This window comes from Lepidochelys kempii, chromosome 6, assembly GCF_965140265.1.
Source record: "Lepidochelys kempii isolate rLepKem1 chromosome 6, rLepKem1.hap2, whole genome shotgun sequence".
Taxonomy (NCBI): domain Eukaryota; kingdom Metazoa; phylum Chordata; order Testudines; family Cheloniidae; genus Lepidochelys; species Lepidochelys kempii.
This window is the reverse complement of record NC_133261.1, coordinates 30,343,877-30,363,794: the sequence shown is the minus strand read 5'-3', so window position 1 is coordinate 30,363,794 and position 19,918 is coordinate 30,343,877. Positions and strand designations below refer to the sequence as shown.

Genomic DNA, 19,918 nt, shown 5'->3' with positions numbered 1-19,918 from the left:
ATTTCATAGGTGCATGTAAATACTCTCCCCTCTGTAGGCCAGTGACCCTTTGCTTTTCAAGTTCGAATGAACTCAGAAGCTCCCCATGAGACTCAGTCAGAGACAGTTTCCCCTGGCTGCATGTTATAAGAAACCAGCAGACACCATGAATTTGGCTGATTTTGATGCAAAACCAGAAAAATAAAACTTGTCTCTAACCCATAGCAAATCGCTCAACAAACTGGGTCTGAGTGTCATGAGTGTGATAAAACCCAGGGCCAGGCAGGTGTGTTTTGCCAAGAGGATTCTGTCCACTTCTAGTGAGGAACCCCCTTCACTAGTCAAAAGATTGTGCAAAAACTGCTTTGCTCTTCTCATAGACAGAGTAAAGAACCGGGGACGAGTACGAGGGAGTAAGTGGGACTTTCTCAGAGGATAAAATAGGCGCCAGAATAAAGGTGATGAGTCAAGTTCCTGACAAGCCATCACTAAGAATGCCACTACCACGAGTCAGTGCAACAGAACAGTGGAGAATGTAACAATAATAATTTTTAAAACAGACATATCACCTAGTGGATCTGGCATTTTTAAAAATAGAAAATGAACATAGGAATTGCGTCTCTGGACCAATGCTCCAGCTAGTGCAGTATTCTGTCACTGACAGTGGCTAGCGTCAGATACTTCAGAGGCAGGTGCAAGAAACCTCTAGTGGACAGCTATGGAATAAACTGCCCTCGAGGAAATTTCTTCCTGACCCCACCAGTTGTTTGGCTTATGCCCTGAAGCATGCAGCTTTATATACTTTTCCCAACTGATGTATTGCTATTGCTGTACTGTCTAAATAATGTTTTTATAGACACAGTGTCATGTGGATATTTAGAGCCCTTCTGACTGATATGAATCGTATACAGAGAAGGCAGTGGTCCCACACAGTATTTTCAAGAGATGGGAATCTTCCCATTTTCCCTTTCATCCCTCCACCTCTTACTTCTTCTTCTTCTTCTTCTTCAAAGGCCCAGAATCAAGCTGACCAATATGTCTGGCTGAAGAAGTCTGGGGGCCTGTCTCCCTCTGAAACCTGTCTCTGTTGTGATGGGAATTGTCCTTCCAGGGTTGCTAGATAGCAATGTGAAAAGTTCCTTTCCTCCCAAACCCTACTGTCTCTGCAGTGTTCCCAGCATCAACCAGCCCAGGGAGGTAGTAACAAAGCTTGAGACCAGAAGCCACATTCCCTATGTGGCAATGCACAGGGTTGTCATTAGACTATGAGGCTAAGCCTGTCCTAGTCAAAACAGATGATGGACGATTGGATCAATTGATCCCTTGCTTGGGAATCAGAAAAGTCAGCTCCAGTGCTTGACTTCTTGACCACTTTGGTTCACTATGCGGTACTGGGCTGGTATTGCACAAGCCAGTCTTCCAATTTTAATGAAGTTTTGCATGTCCCAAGAGTCACCATGCCAGCACATGTATCCTCTAGCTGCACATTAGCGTTTGTGCTCAAGGGATCCATCCACTTCTGTTTTTTGTTGTTGTTGTTGAAACACAGAATTTAGAAATAACAAACCTATTTCCCACAGTTGACTGTACATTTTTTCACATGCTGTTTCACATCTGATCGCTACTTTCCCTAAAGCAATCAGAGATACCTCCTGCAATCTGTATTCTATTTTTTCAACATTACATAATCATTGCATCCATTAGCTCCTACGAGAGTTGTGGTCTTCGTATCCTCTAGCAAGGGCTTTGTCTATTTGTAAGCATAGTTCTTTGTTACATCTCAGCACAATAACATAAATTTGAACCGCCCTATGACTGAAATACTGTGCTCACTGAAGTGAGTGGCTGTATTGATTCTTTCCAATGAACTGACATAGAGGCAAAGAAAGAAAGATCAAGCTAATTACTACTGGCCTGTGCACTCCTCACAGAACAGGACCTGGCTACACTACTAGGTAATGCTTTTCTAGAATTCACACCTACAAGCGCAAGACTGGACTTTTTTTTCCCTTTAAGTATTACCAGCTTCTTAATAAGCACTATGTGCAAAGAAACGCCAAAGCTGTTTTCATTCTGTTGTTTCTTAATAAAGGTCTCACAGCTGCAGAGATTGCTTTTCAACAAGATCCTTGCTTTTGCTCACTTTTACAGTCATGGCCCCTATTCAACCAGGTACTTAAAACACATATCTAACTCTAGGTATGTGAATGGTCACGTTGACCTCAATGTATCTTGAGATTTCAGTGGGACTATTTCACCCACTTAAAATTAGGCATGAGCTTCAGTCCCTAGCAGAAGTGAGGCCTAAGTCATGAACAGAACCATGGAAACCATTTTTAACAAACTCCAAAGCAACTGAGTTTGAAACTGAGATGAAGTGACTAGCTCATGGTCACACAGCAGGTCGGTGGCAGAGCCAGAAATAGCGCCCCGGTCCCCTGAGTCCCAGTACAGTGCCTTATTCCCTGCCCTTCACTGCCTTTCTGTCTTAGAATCCACCCGTCCTGCAGGGGGAATTCTACTGAATAACAAAGTTTCTGTTTTAAAAATAAGCAAAAGTAAAGATTTTTTGCCTGCAAGACTGGAACTACTGCAGGTTATATTACTGTTTCCAAGGGCCATTTCCAGCACTAGACAGTCGCACCTGGCCATATGCTATTGCCTAGTCAAACATTCCAATTTTTTGCATAATGAGCCTGCATTAAGAGGCTTATTAGTGTTAATTCCACTGGTTTTTCATTCTCTCTCCATGCTGGGTGGAGAGATGCTGTGCTCATTAATCATGAGTACCTAGCCATGGCTCTCTGTTGCCTCTCACCTTTTGTTGTCTTTTCCCACTGTGCAAAACAAAGCATATTGTTCTGATTTGGGCAGCATTTTACACCCACTTTGCACTGGCATAATTGACTCGGTAAGATGCAGGGCAATGGAGAATCAGGCTGTTTGAGAGCGCTGTTTTTTGTTTAAAATCAGGAGGCCAAATAAATTAGATAGCGATGAACTCCCCTTAAAAGGGCCAGCAGAAAGCTCATTCTGTACTTCTCTTAAAATAGCCTCACTGGACTATTTGCATGACAATTTTGGGCCCACTATAATCAGAGATTATTCAGGATTGTCATTTTTTCCCCTCCAAAGTGTAAACATTTTGCATTATTTACATTTTCATGCAAATTTCTCTTTTAAGGCCTCCTCTCAATTCATCTCCCCATCTGCAGTTTAGGAAAATCTCAGATTTCACTCTCCTGGGTATGAAAGCGTCAGCAGCAGCATCTCCAGTGTCAGCAGGAATCCTTCTCATGTGGCAAGTGTCCAAGCAGATAAAAGAGCTTTGATCACTTTCCGACACTTTCGGTACTTTCTTTAAGTATCAAAAAACGTTAGTTTCCATTGCATAACTCAAGGGCACATGACAAAATTCCCACTCTTCTGGCCCACCCTGTTTAGAGACAGTGAAGAAGAGTTATTCTACTATAAAATGGAAAGAAAGAAAATTAGAAAACTCACAGGATAGACAATAGGAGAGGGAATTATCAGTGAATAAAGGGCTGTGGCCTGGTTTTCAAAGGTGTTGAGCATATGTAGCTCCCATTGGCTTCAATGGGATTTATATGGGCTCAGCATCTCTGAAAATAAGGCCACCATCGTGTCAGACATCAGATAAGAGCAGCTGTTAGCCTTTGTGGTAGGAGGGAAATGTGGGGTTCCCTTGCAGTTCCTTTGATAGCATTGAATACTACTGGGCCATGGAAGACAATACTGCATTGCATTTGGGGAGATCAGATTATGTTTGCACTTTGGTAAGTATAGTTTACAGATAGCACTTAATTCATGTATAAGAACATTTAGAAGAAGACAATAGTGGTTCTTTCCTTCCAATTTCTGCCATTTTTGCATCAGCCACTGACTTGCCAGCTATTCCACCTTGAGTGTCTAAAAATCTGTATCGGAGATGAGCAGGTAATAAATGCCATTGGTCGTGCATGCAGGCGATCAAGTTTTCAGGCCTGATTCTCATTTACACCAATGTCCCATTAGACCTCCCTCTGGAAGTTTACAGGGGCCTGGGTAGTATAAAGGAGCCTTTTTGTAATTGAGAACCAAACCCACCATGTTCAGGATGCATCTGTCCAAATGGCTATTCTGCATACAAATCCTATCTCTTGCATACGTGTGTTATTATGGCACAAAACATGAACTGCAGAAGGGAAGGCTGCTTTTTAAAAACCAGCCCCTTAAAATCCAATCTGATTTCAAAGCAACTAACTACCAACAGGAATGAGATCATTAAGGAGTATTTTTTTCAAACATGAGTTATAGGACAGCCTTGCTGGTAATGCTATAAGGCAGTAATTATAACAATGTACAGTGGTAACCAGTGGGGTAGGGGAGGGAGGTTGATCATCATGTTATCCCTACAGGATTTTTTTATGAGCCTTTGTGAAGACCCAAAATACTGAGACCCCAGTTCAAATTCAGCAAATCACTGAAGCTTGGGCTGAACTTTAAGCAGGTGCGTAAATCTATCCACATTAAAGTGTGTTGTGTTTTGCCGAACAAGAATGGACTAAAGCACATGCTTAACTTACAGCACATGCTTGAGAGCTCTGCTGAAAGACAGGCTGAGAACTGTTGGCTCTATCAGGAAGCCATGACATGCATTTGCAGGAACGAATAGCGGGAGACCTTATTGGTGTCACGTTATCTCCCAACAACACTGCTAGTGTGTGTCATTGCAGCGGCTTTAAACGCCTTGTCAGATTTGGTTGTTTCTTCTCTTTAATACAAGAAATCGTCACTTCTAATGATTCTTGCTGTGCAAGGAGGTCATGCTGAAGGTTGTCCTATGCAGCAAACACTGGCTCATGGGAGTTACTCAAGCACGTCAGGAGGCACACTGCATTTTACGTCTGTTTGAAGGGCCTCCTTCGTGAATCGGTTAAAAAGCATAATGGCTTTATTTTAATAAAATCAGATGGTGTGCTGTTCCCGTCTCTGCTTTAGAAACGTGTGCTTCTGCTTCCAGTATTACAGATGTGTCAGCCTTCCTTTCAGAAGCTCTTATTCTCACGGGTCTATAACTCAGGGGTAAAAATTTGCTCCAGGCTGAAATTTAGCAGACAGGATCTGAGCCCAGGGTAAATATTTTCCCAATTTCTTTATGAAAGGTGGAGGGAAGGGGGGTTGTTTGTTGTTTTAATCCTACCCAGGCCTATGTGATGTTCAATTATATTTATACATGTGAGTGTCGCAGATACTGCACTGCAAATCTCAGCTTTTGAGCCCTTAGAAGAGCCTGTGGTTTATTTTCCAGGGAGGATTCTGATGCTAGGTAAAGCCAGCGAAGCAAACTCCAAAGTGTATGCAGTGCTTTTGCCTCTTTATCTAGGATCTCAAAGCACTTTGCAAAACTCAAAACTTTCCTTGGAGTCAATTCACTCATTACCTTAACCATTTTACAGATGGGCAAACTGAGGCACAGAGAACTTACCTTAGCCAAAGTCACACCAATTTATAGCAGAGGCTGAAATAGACACCAACAAGTCCTGAATCCCCGTTCTTTTCTCTAACCTTTAGATCACTCTTCTTCCTGACAGCAAACTACAGTCCTGGCAGCTACATTCAGCTGTTAAGATGGTTTCTTAAATCATTCCTTACATAAGACCTTTTCCATGAGGGGTGTGGAAGCAATCAGTAACAATCACTGAACCACAGAATGCTACTTTCAGTTCTTCTAGACTTAATGGAAATATTACAAGAAAATGTAGGTGAGATATTGTGGTGCAAGGAAAGGGAGAATGGCCTCCTGATTATGGGACATCTGGGTTCTAGTCCAAGCTCTGCCACAGAGTTCCTGTGTGACCTTTGGCAAGTTACACTGCCTTGGTTCCCTAACTGTAAAATGGGGCTAATCCGTTTGTTTAGATTGTAAAGTCTTTGTCAGGTGTCTGTCCGTGCACCAAGCACAGAGGGGGCCTCTCAGTGCCACCATAATACAACTAATGATAGTTTGAGAAAGAAGGGGGTGGATCATCCTTTGTTTCAGCACCAAGACTAATGTCAGTGGCTCTGGGCTGGACTCTGATCTCGTCTACAGCAGAATCAGGTCCCCTGTTTTTGGAGTGCAGAAAATCCCAGCACAAGCTAGCTTGGCCCCTACCCCTCTGCAAACAGTTCAGTTTGCTCTCTATACCAAGAAGTACGTAGAGACAAGTCAAATATTTGCTTTTCACTTTGTTTACTAACCGTGAAGGTCAAGTGTAATTTTGTACTAGCTACACACTAAGAATACACAGTAGTTGATTGTAGGCTAGCCTTGTAGAATGACACAGATACTATTTTTAAAGGTATATTCCTTTGGCAGCTATTTCTTTTAGCTGACCCTGTGGTATTGGTCAGGTATCCGATAAACAAACCAAACCAACCCCACTGAATTCCTATTTTGATTATATTGCTTGATAAAAGTAATACAAGGACATTACATTTTCTTTGGATTGCTCTTAAACTGATACAGTTGCATATGTCCTTTCGGGCACAGTTGAAAGTATCCTGTGTGTCTTGCTTAGTCAAGGGGTCACTACATGTAGACACCTTGAACTTGAGGAAGACAGATCTCCAGCATCTACAAAGAGATGCTTCCATTACTGACATACAAAGAACATTATTAGATGCATACAGATTCTTGGGGTGGGGAAAGGGTGTTTTGTATTGATTTATTTAATTGCTCAATTAAAATGCCTGATGGGGATTAGGCAGAGAAAGTGGAGTTATTGAGAGTTGTACATTTTGGGTCTCATCCTCTACTCAGTTACATTGGCATAAATCAGGAGTACATCCAGTGATAAAGCTGGGATAAGAGAGAGCAAAAGTGGATAAAACAAATATTCAAACTCTCCCAGGGCCTTGGGAGGACGTTCCCACCTTCACTGTGACATGATTAAACAAGAAACCATGTAGCAGCTTGGAAAAAAATGATCTGGTTTTCGAATGCATGCTCACATTCTGACGGGAAACAAGGTAATGGACCAGATCCTTAGCCAATGTAACTGGACGCCACTCCACTGAAGCCAATGAAATTGTGCCAATTCATACCAGCTGAGAATCTGGCCCTGTATTTCTCTCTCTTTCTGGGAAAGGTTTGGAAAAGATGGCTGAGGGGTTTAATTGTGGAGACTCTTACAATAGTAGGTGTTAGTGTGACTTGTGACCAGTCCTCTGCATGTTTTGCTGGCTCTGGTGAGGCCGTGTATCTTCAGCACAAACAAATGGAAAATTGCTGCCCATCATTCTGTAATATCAGACACTGCCCTCTTTCGGGGACCTGCAGAAGCCACCGTTAATGTCAACATTTAGCAGCAGCTACCACACAGTGAGATCTGGAATGCCACAATTGCTCCTTAAACTTAGAATAGGAAATAACTGTTACACCTCACACAAAAGACAGTGGTAACTGTTAATAAATGTTGACTTTTTTATGGCAGCCACTGTACATCTTGCACTTTAGAGCAAGTGGATTCTGAGAGCTAGTGGGTCTTTTCCATCAGTAACTTCAGCAGTCACTGAGACCCAATTCAGGAAGGCATCCCTGTTTGGGGCAGCATTTAAGCATGTGCTTAACTTTAAGTTCCATACAAGTCAATGAGACTTAAGTGCATGCTTAAATGTAAGCACATGCTTAAGTGCTTTAAGGAATCAGAGCCTGCTTGAATGATTGTCTTTGCAGATGAAGCATGATGTCTTAAATCTACAGGTAGAAGGCACTACAGCTGTTAACACCTTCAGTTGTCATAATCCAACAGCTTTCTGTATGTGTTTCAGAAATAAATCCCTAGTACCTTATCTACCGTTTAACATTTCTCTTGTGACTTTTCTTCAACAGTACGTGGCATTCGCCTCCCTCTTCTTCATTCTGGTCTCCATCACCACCTTCTGCCTCGAGACCCACGAGAGATTTAACCCCATCGTGAACAAAACAGAGACTGAATTCACTGGCAACGACACCCACGTGCGACACTACAGGGAAGCGGAGACTGAGGCCTTTCTGACCTATATCGAAGGGGTCTGTGTGGTCTGGTTTACATTTGAGTTCCTGATGAGAATCACTTTCTGCCCAAACAAGGTGGAATTTATCAAAAACTCTTTGAACATCATTGACTTTGTGGCCATTCTGCCTTTCTATTTGGAGGTTGGACTCAGTGGCCTGTCTTCCAAAGCTGCTAAGGATGTCCTGGGCTTCCTACGAGTAGTCCGGTTTGTGCGAATTCTGCGAATTTTCAAGCTGACCCGCCACTTTGTGGGGCTGCGGGTCCTGGGACATACTCTCCGTGCCAGCACAAATGAATTCTTGCTGCTCATCATATTCTTGGCATTGGGCGTCTTAATCTTTGCCACAATGATCTACTATGCTGAGAGAATAGGTGCTAAACCCAATGATCCTAGTGCCAGTGAACATACACACTTTAAAAATATCCCCATCGGCTTTTGGTGGGCTGTTGTCACCATGACTACCCTGGGCTATGGAGACATGTATCCTCAGACTTGGTCAGGCATGCTGGTGGGGGCTCTCTGTGCTCTTGCAGGTGTGCTGACCATTGCCATGCCTGTCCCCGTCATTGTGAACAATTTCGGAATGTATTACTCCTTAGCTATGGCTAAGCAGAAGCTACCAAAGAAAAAAAAGAAGCATATCCCGAGGCCACCCCAGCTGGGATCCCCCAATTATTGTAAATCTGTCGTAAACTCTCCACACCACAGTACTCAGAGCGACACATGCCCACTGGCCCAAGAAGAAATTTTAGAAATTAACAGAGCAGGTAGGAAACCTCTTAGAGGAATGTCCATCTGACCTTTAACCTCCATACCTTGTAGAGATTTAAGATTCAGTCAGACTGCTTTCTTAGAGCAATGGGTAGCACATTTATCCATTACAGTCCCACCACCACACATTGAATATCATGTGTGAAGTCTAGGTTGCGGGGACAAATGGCGCAGGGGAGGCTGCTCAGCAAAATTAAGGATGAGATCATACTCCAGGAGCCTTAACTTTGGTCCTGGTCAAGGGAATACATGGTTCAAGATATTTTTGAAGAGCAATTACATCTAGTGGAAGAAAATTTTAGCATTCTACAGCCATGTTGCTGGACTCTATAGTGCATCATGGAGGCACCTGAGAGCGGAATGCTTCCTAGCAGTGCAGGAGCTGAGTATGCAGCTCTTACAGAGATTTCTGACACAACGGGGTCAGAATTTGAAAAAGCCAGATGTTTTTTAATTTGTTTCCAGCTGTGACCTTTCAGCTGTTTTTAAATGGCAGGTATTGTGCATCTGATTAAAGAAACTAGGTGCCTACTAAATTGGAGGGACGACTACACCAACATGCATATTCACAAGGCAATCCCATCTCTTTCAGATGATTAACTGCAAAGTAGAAAAATAGCTTAAATTCTTGACACTAACACAAAATGACTCACTAGGAGACAATTATAGATGTAAGGATGTTAACTCCATAGCATGCAAACCAACCCATTCTATATTACACTAGAGCTTAGCATTTAGAGTTATGAAGAGTTTTGAACTACAGTAGCTAAAACATATTTGCTCCTCATGAAAGCATGGGTTGATGATCTACAGCTCTTTCAACTTTTTAGTAGTAAAGGTTGACTGGAAAAGGGATAATACTGGTCGTTTCTGGCAAATTTGTACTAAACAGCAATGAGTGATAATCTCACAACAGGGTAGTCTTATTTTTTAATTATATGGATTCATGTCAGCAATAGAAGAAAACCCCAATGAGAGTAACATTATAATTTCATACTAATTACATTTGGGGAGAAATACTAGTCACCATGGAATATATTATAATATCCCATGGCTAGTGGTTAATTATGGGACTGTCTCAGTTTTATGAGAATCCTCATATATAGCATAAAATTACAGGGCTCCAATCTGATGATTCTACCCCATAATCTACTCTACCTGTGGAATATCATCTATTTATTTACTGTATGGAAACAGTAAATTCAAAGCAGCTCACACTTAAAATACCACCATAACCATTTTGGTAGAGGTTCCAGCCCAGCTGTACAGTGTGCATTCTTCAGCCTGTTACAAAATACTTCCCTCAGCATGTATTGTGTTAGATGAAACAGGTCACCAATAGAGTGATTCTGACTGAGCTTTAGTCACAAAGAGGCATTTTGAAAGAACTAGCTTTCACCTATGATGGTCTTGTGTTCTTATCATTTTTTACTTTGAAGAAAATTCTGCTTTGTCACTCCTCATGGGTGAGATATTGTCTCTTCATCTCATAGCCATGCATGTTGATGTCATTGAAAGAAGCACAAAGGAAGTGAGACCTTCCTTTGTGTGTGAATTTTAGGATGCCAGTGCTAATTTCTGAAAAGTGGGAGGAAGTGGACGGTGACTTTGGGTTTTTTGTTTTTGTTTTTTCCTTTTATGCAACTATGTAAAATTCATTTAGATGGTAAAGAGCTTTCATTTTTTTTTCTTTTCTGTTTTAAAACTCTCCCATTGCATTAGGTCGACCGCACTCCATGTGATAGACTGTCTCTTTACTGTTTTACCCTTCATGCACACATACGGTTTGATCTGTCCATTCCCCTCAGGTTGCAAATGCTTATCACAAAGTCATCTCCAGGCAAGGAAGTAACTTCCTCATGAGTAGATGCTTTGTGGCTCTATAAATCAGGAGGAAAAGAGGGCACTCACAAAATGGTGGGTCACAACTGAATGTCACTCCAGCTACCCAGTTGTTATGTGGGCAGGGAGACACCAGACTCGGAGTGGTTTAGTGGAGAGCTAGAGAATGACTTCTTACCCAGAAGTCCCTTGCTTTAAGTTCCTCCAATAACATATCCTGGTCCTTGAACTTTTGAGGACTTGGGACCCAAGAACTCTGCGAGTTCAATTCAACTCCACACCGGTATCCTGAGAATACGTGTAACTTTGGTTCAATGTGGAACTGTTTTGTCACCATGAGTGCTCTAATGTGAGCTGTTACTACAGTACCTATGAAGTACGGATAGTGACAGCAAATTATCCATTTCTGCAATAATTGATTAAAAGAGTACATATATATATTTTCAGCAGCCCTATAACACATTTGTACTTCAACTGATGGAGATGGGCTCCATAACCATGTTACTGGAGTTTTGATCCTGATCACCACTATGCACCACTGACAGCAAAATCAGATCAGATCAGAGGCGCGCTGTTAAAAGCAAGCTCTGCACAGCCTTGTCTGCAAATCAGAAAGACCAGTGCATGAATCCATCTTGATACTCACTTTCTAGAGTAATCATGTACTCCTAGGTACTGTTCTGTGTGTGAAACTTAGCGAGAGTCTCAGCATTCTGTGGAAATCCATAATGTGCAAGTAATGAATGTTCTACATACTGTAAAACCTTTGGATTAGTCACACTGCCTAGTTACAGACAACCGGGATTAACCAGGAACCCAAAATGGATTATTTAGTGCTAATGTCTCTAGCAAGAGATCCACCCCAATCCATATGTTTTCCCTTCAATTTCTATCTGTTAAACTCCAGTACAGTTTCATAGAACTTTGTAGGAGATACAAGACAAATAACATATTCTTTAACATATAGCCTGTTTAGTTGCTTATGATTGAGATATCAAGTACAGTTATGTATGCTGTTTTTATAGCAATGTGATAAAAACTCACAAGATGGGGAAACGGGGGAAATAGTTCCACCTATTACAGTAGCCACCTACAGAACAGGGCCCTCTTATTGGCAGATTCAGAAGCATGCAGTGGACCAAATGCTGTACTCAGTCTTGTGCATGCAACACACTGAAGTCAACAGATGTCTGAGGTTGATATCTTTACTCAGGCTGACCCTGAAAGCAGAAGTTAGCCCCTAGTCTATGACTCTGAATAGCTCCTTTTATGTGATGACATGGCTTTCTGGCCATTCATGGTCTGGGACTCCATCGTTCACACAGGGGTGCTCTTAAGTGGAAACTGGAACTGGTCAGAACATTTCAAAAATGTTAAGAAAAACGAGGGGGAAATTGTGAACATGCCATTATTTCTCCTCCCATTTTCTGCCCTGCTCTACTGGAAGTGCTACTGATGTAGATAAGAGATGAGCTATGCAATGGAGTCTCTCCTAGGAAATGCCCATGACAGAACATTCAAGTGTTGGGTTAATCATTTACACATAAAGGCAGTGATTCTCCACTGGACCTGAGCTCACGGTTCCTTGATTCTCAGCTGTCTGGCCCTGGCTTAAATTAAACCATCGGGGGGGGGCGGGGGGGCGAGGAGCTTTAACTGATGCCACTAATGCAAGGTGGCTCTAAACCAGTGACAAACTGGTCGCAGCAGAGCCTTGCTCTGCCACACTTCCCCTCCTGGCAACAACTCACCATGTCCCTGTCTCTCCGCTCCCTTATGTTTGGCAGGGAGGGGGCAGCTTCTGGGGCAGGAGGTGTAAAGTCATGGCAGCAGCTTGAAGCCAGCAGTGATTCCCCCTGCACAGGGGGAATTCTCCAGGGACAATCTCTGGCCACTTTAAATTCACTTTCTGCCACTTATGTAGCAAAGGGATCTGGGCAGATTGGAGAATTGGACCCAAAATGATACAAAGGAGTAAATTTCACCCATGACTAGCATGACTGTAAAACTACTTGAAACCCAGACTTGATATATGCTAAATACTATATGGGCCTAGTTGCCTATGCCTTTAAAACAAGCATATGCCTTTCCAGGCCCTGACCCCACCAAAACAGATTCTGTTGTTATTTACTATTTGTATTGCCATATGACCTAGCAGCCACTGTCAAGATCAGGGACCCAATGAAAAAGAAAGAGATAACCCTCTACCCCAAAGACTTACTGTCGAACTGAACAAGAAAGGCAAAGGGTGGGTAGAAGGAAGTATTATCTTCATTTTACAAGTGGTGTTTGGAAGAACATGAGATTAAAGTGACTTATCCCAGGCCACGCAGGAAGTCTGTAGCAGAGCTGGAGACTGAGCTGGGATGGCCTGGGTCCCAAAAGCATGCCCCTAACAACAAAAAAGACAATTAACAACAAAGAGTAATAATAATAGTAGTAATCCCTTGCACTTGTATATCATCCAAGGGTCTCAAAATGTTTTGACAGCATTAGGTCTCCTAACTAGAGCTGCATGACAAATCAAGTGAACCCAAATCTCAAAACAGAATTCAACCTAAACTGTTCAGCTTTACCAGGATTGTGCCCAAAGCCACATGCTGCCCCACGACAACATGAAACTCAGCCCAAGATCACAAACAACTGCAAAACAGGCCCAAGTTTCAGGCTGGCGACAAAGCCTCAAAACAGGCAAAACAAATCTCCAAACTACTTGGTGGGGGTTTTGTTATGAAAATTTCACGTGACTCTCCTCGTCCTCACCCCTGTGTGCCTGCCCAAAGGATGTGCTGGCTTTATGGTTATGTCCTACAGTATCCATAGGAAGAGCTGGATGATGCTGTTTGCCAATCTATAATGGTGGGTCTGGAATACTAATGGAATCCATAGCTCCACTTGATGTCTGTAACATTGCCTGCATTTTGGTGCCACAAATCAGCTGCACTCAGACGGAAACAGAGAGTGATCAGAGTTAAGCACCTAAAGAAAAGGAGATGGGTGATTTTTGTTCCCTGACCCGTGAAAGGATCTACCCAAACCTTTTCTCTATATTAGGAGTTTCTATACATACACTTCATTGGAAGGGAGACATTGCAGGTGCTTTGACGCTCTCCAGAACCCTGAGATAAGGATTCCCTCCGACGCTGAGTGCTCAGCACCCTGCCTATATTTGAGCTATGGTCTAGATAGAGAGTATCCCTGGGTGTATGTATTGTGCAATCTGGGTAACTTCCTTGCAGCATTATAAACAATGAAGGCTGAATTCTCCACTCAATGCAGAGCTTGGGAAACCAGGCTGCTGCTGGGAGGAATGTGGGGGAAAGGATCACAAGGGAATCAAGGGCTGGAGAGGAGCAAAATAAACCAACACTCCATAGCTAGTTCATCAACTTTACATCTGCCGTAGCCTTTGCAGTTGTTATGCTCTGTTGCTGAGAGGGAGAATGACCAGTACCCATCCCCAAACTCTCCCACTCTCTGCATGGGATGGGACAAGACTTGACCCGAAGAATTTTTTATTTCATTGTAACATATCGCGAGAGAGCTGATCTCCATTTTTAAATATGATTTCGGGCCACCTTTGGGTTCAGATTCGTTTTTATCAATGGAAACACTGTCTAGAAAAGTTGATCTAGGCTTCATTTCTTCTTCTGCCGCCACAAATAAACCAAATAACCTGCACTCAAGAAACATACTGCCTCTGATTTTCAGGAGTGCAGAGGTCCCACAACTGCAGCTGGAGTTAATGGGAGTTGCAGGTACTCAGTGGTTCTGAAAATTAGGTGTCTTGTCCACTAGTTGCAGTTTGTGATCGTAAGCAGGTTTTATGCAACCTACACTGCACATTTTGAAGATTCGAGAACCATGAATTTGTGGCCATATACATACCCATAAATATCATGATGGTCCATTAAACCACAGGTTTGCAACAAAGGGAATAGAACATTCCACTCAAAATACCACTCCAGATAAAGAAGAATCTCAATTGACTGTAGTAGCATTGCTGTTTCTATTCTTGCTGTAGACTAGCCACCAGATAATACATAACCACAAAGAACTGAGCAGTTCTCATTCACCCCCCAGCAGAAGACAGTGGTGCTTATATACCCTAGATCAGTGGTTTTCAACCCATGATCTGCAGACCCCTGGGGATCCACAGACTATGTCTAAGATTTCCAAAGGGGTCCACACCTCCATTCAAAGCTCTTTAGGGGTCTGCCAATGAAAAAAGGTTGAAAACCACTGCCCTAGATAAACTATTATATTGGGCCTGAGTCACAAAAGGTATAAGTGGGAGAAGATTCCCTCCCCCCAGCTTCATTTTTGAATTGCAAATGGCCTTTCTAGTCTTTAAAATTCAAACGCCATTTAATAATTCCTAATTCCAAATATCAAAATTTGAATACTTATAGAAAAACAGTGCAATAACAATCACCTTGGTGTCACCCAAGATTGAACCCGGGATCTCCAGCTACAGCATAAGCTCCTACAGCTTGAGGTAAAAAGACTAAGTTCTCATGTCCGGCACCTGTCATGGTCTCATGTCTCCTGTAGGTCATGCACAGAGGGGGTTCTGTAATATCCCTTGAACAGTAGATTCCAATAGCACCTCCTAAACATGTCATTGGGCAATTATCCACCTGTGGTCTGACTTCCTGTAGTAGCAATAGAACTATAGTTTTGTTCTAATTCAGAATTTTAGCTAATATAAATATCATCAATCCATTAAAATTTGAAAGACACTTAGGAAATTGTGAATGGAATATTGGTCTGCTAAGCCATGGTTCAGGTCAGGGTGACAGTGGCTGAAAGTTTTTGCCATCCAATGGCTGTTAGGAGGCTTACGTGAAACAAGATGGTTGTCTCAGTCCAGGCTGTAATGGAGAAGGGGTGGCCAAAGCCCCAGACCACTGGGACCCTTCTTGGCAGTGCTAGCTGAGTGGTCAAGTATTGAATAGGAATGGAAATGGAACTACTCTCACCCCTAAAGTGGAGCCTGTAAATCAGATAGGAAAGAAATATGGGGAAGTCACCTCTACCTTGCTTGTGCTGTACCTTTTCTACGGTTAAAGAGAGGATTTCTGTTTTCAGAGTAGTCAGCTGGCCACTTTTCACATATACAACATGTGAAACCAAAATATAGCTCCCCATTATCCCTTCGGTGGCTTCAGCCCTTACTCTCTGGAAATAAACTGGGTCAGATCTTCAGCTGGTGTAACTTGATATAGCTTCTTTTGGAGCTACTCCAGTCTACACCACTGGAAGGGGGATGGGGAACACCCCACTGAGGTTGGCAAATAAGTATTATATCCTTTCAACAAAAGGGAAAATGGAGACACAGACACCTAATTCTCAGGTCCATTAAGCCCGCTTTGTGCCAGTCCTCCAGCACAAAGCAGCCTTAAACTGGGCAGATCCAGCTCCTTAAGTATTCCCTCACTCTAGGGGGATCCTCCAATGATATACGCCTGCCCTAGCAGCTCCTACATCATTCAACTTCCATCCTCCAGTGCAGGTGGTGTTACTGGGAGAAAAAGGGTTGAGCATCCCTCCATCTGACTGATCCCCAGTGGCTGGAATTGCCATTCTGGGCCATGGGAAGTCAGATGTAAAACAGAGCAACTTTTACATCTGAGCACTGTTTGGCTGAAGCAGATGAGCCTAAATGATTTGCTCGCTACCACAGAAAGAATTGGAACAGAGATAGGGCTAGAACTCAGACACCTCGTGCTGTGCTCAGCCCACTACACCATGACCCTCTTACTTTATACCTGATTTAGACTCCATCCAAGCTTTCTCTGTCTGTTACTTCTAAGAAAATTTGCTTTTACAAAACAAGCACAGACCAGAAGTAACCGCTAGTTTACCCATTTCTGCTCTCATTGTTCTTTGAATTCATCCATGCTCCATACCCTACAGATCATCATACTGTATTCTTTATTTTTGAAATCTAAACTAGATCCACAATTTGGTGCTCTAAGATCTTAAGGGAGATGAACTTTACCTAGCGAGGAACCAATACCTGGCTCACCAGACTGAGCTGATATGTTGCACCATGACCTACCCAAGGATCCACTGCAGTCTATGGAATCACTAGGATTTTAATTTGACTCACAAAAGTACTCACAAAAGTACAGGATCAGTGTACAGAATTGGTGGACCATCTCTAGCAGGGACTGCGATGTACCTCTTTGGAAGGCAGCGCTTCCAGGAGCAACACCTCTCACCATTGTGTTATACACCTTTCCAAGAGCAAGAAGCACTTGATTTATTCATGCTCCTGTACCTACTCCCTGCCTCCAAACCTATCAACAGACAGGAAGCCAACATGCTGTCACCTCACTTCAGGAAGTAACGCCTCTTGAAGGTGATATTCTCTGAAAGTGATGTCACAATGTTGGCCAATCAGGGTTGTCTGAGGCGGTCATCTTATTCACTGGAGTACATTTATTGGGGGACAACCTTACCTGGAGGGACCCATTTCAACATGGTGGTGAGTAAATATTCAGAGGTAGGTCGGGTTTGAGGAGCATCTGGGAATTTGTCTATTATACTAAATTTCTGTTGTAGAGGAGACAAATTCTGCTCTCAGCTGTACCAACGTAAAGTCTGTTGGTGTGACATCTACTCAAGAATACTTCAGAATAAGTTTAAAATATACAGTAAAATAATATTCAGGTGTTTGTTAAAGATAACTACATCTGACTCTCTACAAAGCATGAAAATCTTGGGGTAGCTAAAATTAAATGAGTTGCTGTGTAGGAACAAATGAATTCTTTTACATGTTCTTCACATTTTCTCTTTCTCTTTTCTCTCTCTCTCTCGTTCTGTTTGTTAACATTTACTTGTTATTATTGTATGTTGCTTGCAACTTGTGTATGTTACAGACTGTCACATTTTATTCTGTGAAGTTTTTCTCCAATCCCCATCAACCCGAGCTCCATATTGGGCAGCAGAGGAGATTACAATACTGTTCTTTAAATACAAAACGACAAGGAATGTCACAGACTATAGGTAACTCCATTGGGTTGTGACACAAGGTATTAATGCAAAGAGTAAGTACACGATGCAAGAAAGCACGATCTAGCTAATGTGCTATTTCTTTCAGATAGTCTGCATGGAAAACAATTAATTTTCATTGCTCTCCAGCAGAAAATGTCCCAAACATACTGGCTTAGAGACCTGCTGTTTTAAAAATCAGTGATTCCCATCTTAGCACATCATAGCTCATTTTCAAAGACTCAAACCCATGCTCTCTGTGCTGTACTTCCATCCATATCCTCCACGCCATAATTTCATCGTTTCAATTGCTTGTGGCTTATTATATCTTCCCCATCATTCTTTAGATAATCTCATGTAGTTGTTATATCCCTTGTATTTTAAGGGCCTGATTTAGCAATGACAAAAACAAACCTCTGCGCCTGTGATCCATGTTTCTGAACCCTACCCAGGGGTCTGGAGTCCATAAAAAATTCTTTCTGTAGCCTAGCATGGTCTAGAGTGGAAGCCAAATGGATATTTTGTTGAATCAGGTCCTGGCAGAGGCTTTTGGTTGTCACCTGCATGTTATTTGTGGGATCTGGGAGGGAATGATAAAAAGAGGCTGAGAGGTATTTTTGTATTTGTTTCCTAGAGAAACAGTATTAGGTTTATTGCTTCTAATCTCACTCTTAGTTGCAAGTGAGATATATTTAATTTCAAATTGACAATTGCCCAGACACTAAAGCAGCAAGGTTGTATTTTTATCAATTCATAATCTATTCCCATAACTCCTTATTCTATGGCATGCTCTGACCCTCTCGTCAACTGTGGGGAAACAAAGAAGAGTTCACCGGCAGGAGGGAGGGGCATTGCAAGACAGACAATTCCACCAATCAGATGTTCTGGGCAAGTGGGGGTTCACCAACTGAACCCTGCAGGTTTGGTTTGCAAGGGCTGGAAGGTTTGCTTGGAGGTTTCAGTTAGACTGGACACCCTCAGCAAGCAGATCTTCATCTTTCAAGTAACTAGTATCCTCCCAGCACTAGCCCTTCCCTACAATCAACCATTTCTTCCCCCTCCCCACTCTATCCCTGCATCCAGACCCAAGACCCCTTTTCTTACCTTGAGATAGAGCAATGTCTTGCTGCTTCCCCTTCTGGGGCCAAGATTTCTGGGTCTTTGTGGGGTGCCAAGCAGCTGCTCCTGAAGCAGGGTTGGGTCTTTGGGGAGTAGACATGAATACAGTGGATCACTGTCTCCTTCAATCCTTGAACAAGGGCAGGATATGCTGCTTCCTCCTCCAGTAGTTATGTGGGAGCTCAAGAAACAGCCCTACGTCTCCTGGTACCTAGCTCTCTAATCTAGGGCTAATGAGGCCCCAGACTCTTTAGCATAATAGGCAAGGGAGCCCTGCCGATGCTCATGCCCTGGGAGAGACAACCCATAAATCTACTGTGCAGGATTTCCTTGGATATCATGCTAAGAATTATGGGAGCATATCTCAGGCCCATGTCAGTTGAAGTGGTACATTCTTATTGCCCCACGGGTCACGAAGGTGGCACCCCTTGCCTGGCAGAAAATCCCTTAAGGGATGGGGAAGGCAACAACCCACAGTAAGTGCCCTTTCAATCTGCCCAACCCCACAGACTCTGCTATTAGGGAAAGTGGCCACTGCACAGCTCTGAAGACAGGGTGAGTTAAAGGAGGGAGCCACCCAATCCCCACAAAAAAACCCCACACCGCCCGAAGACATTAAGATAAGAAGGGTTCTTTCAGTTGTTATTGGGTAGTTGGTGGGGGTGTGAAGAAGTTTGACAAGAGGAAAAGAGGATTTGGTTGGGCTTCCCAAATGCAGGAACCACCTCTGCATATGTTTCCCAGCATTCAGAAGCGCAGAGTGAGGCTCATGGATGCACTGATACATTGAGGTCTGTGAACAACTGGGTCCAGGATTCAGATCAAGTAGGTCTGAGGCTCAATGCAAATGTTTCTCACAGCTCTAACTCAATCACAAGCCAACAATGGCAGTGAAGTCAAAGTGGCAGCCCTTGAACCTTTGTCTATAGCTCATGCCATTGGGAAGGAGGAGAGCCCACAGACTGGGCATGGCCAGTCTCCGTTATAACCTTCTTCCTGCATGTGCAGCACTCAAAGCACAGCAGCAGAGACACAACACACACACGGGAGAGGCGATCTGTGTTTTGGCTGGACCGTCAGCCTTGCCTTTGAGTTTCCTGGCAGCTTTTATTAGTTTGTATCATTATCTTTGTATTTCAAAATCTAATTTTTGTCTGGAAAAGTC

At 42.9% G+C, this 19,918-nt stretch overlaps 1 protein-coding gene across 12 annotated transcripts in view; it reads left to right on the top strand.

Moving 5' to 3' along the window:
- Nucleotides 1-19,918, top strand: part of KCNC1 (potassium voltage-gated channel subfamily C member 1) — a 198,347-nt gene that overhangs the window by 127,443 nt on the left and 50,986 nt on the right. For all 12 annotated transcript variants that reach the window (XM_073347355.1, XM_073347356.1, XM_073347353.1 and 9 more), the window contains one exon: nucleotides 7,856-8,789. In XM_073347355.1, coding sequence (XP_073203456.1) covers nucleotides 7,856-8,789 — 934 coding nt within the window. The remainder of the gene's footprint in view (nucleotides 1-7,855; nucleotides 8,790-19,918) is intronic.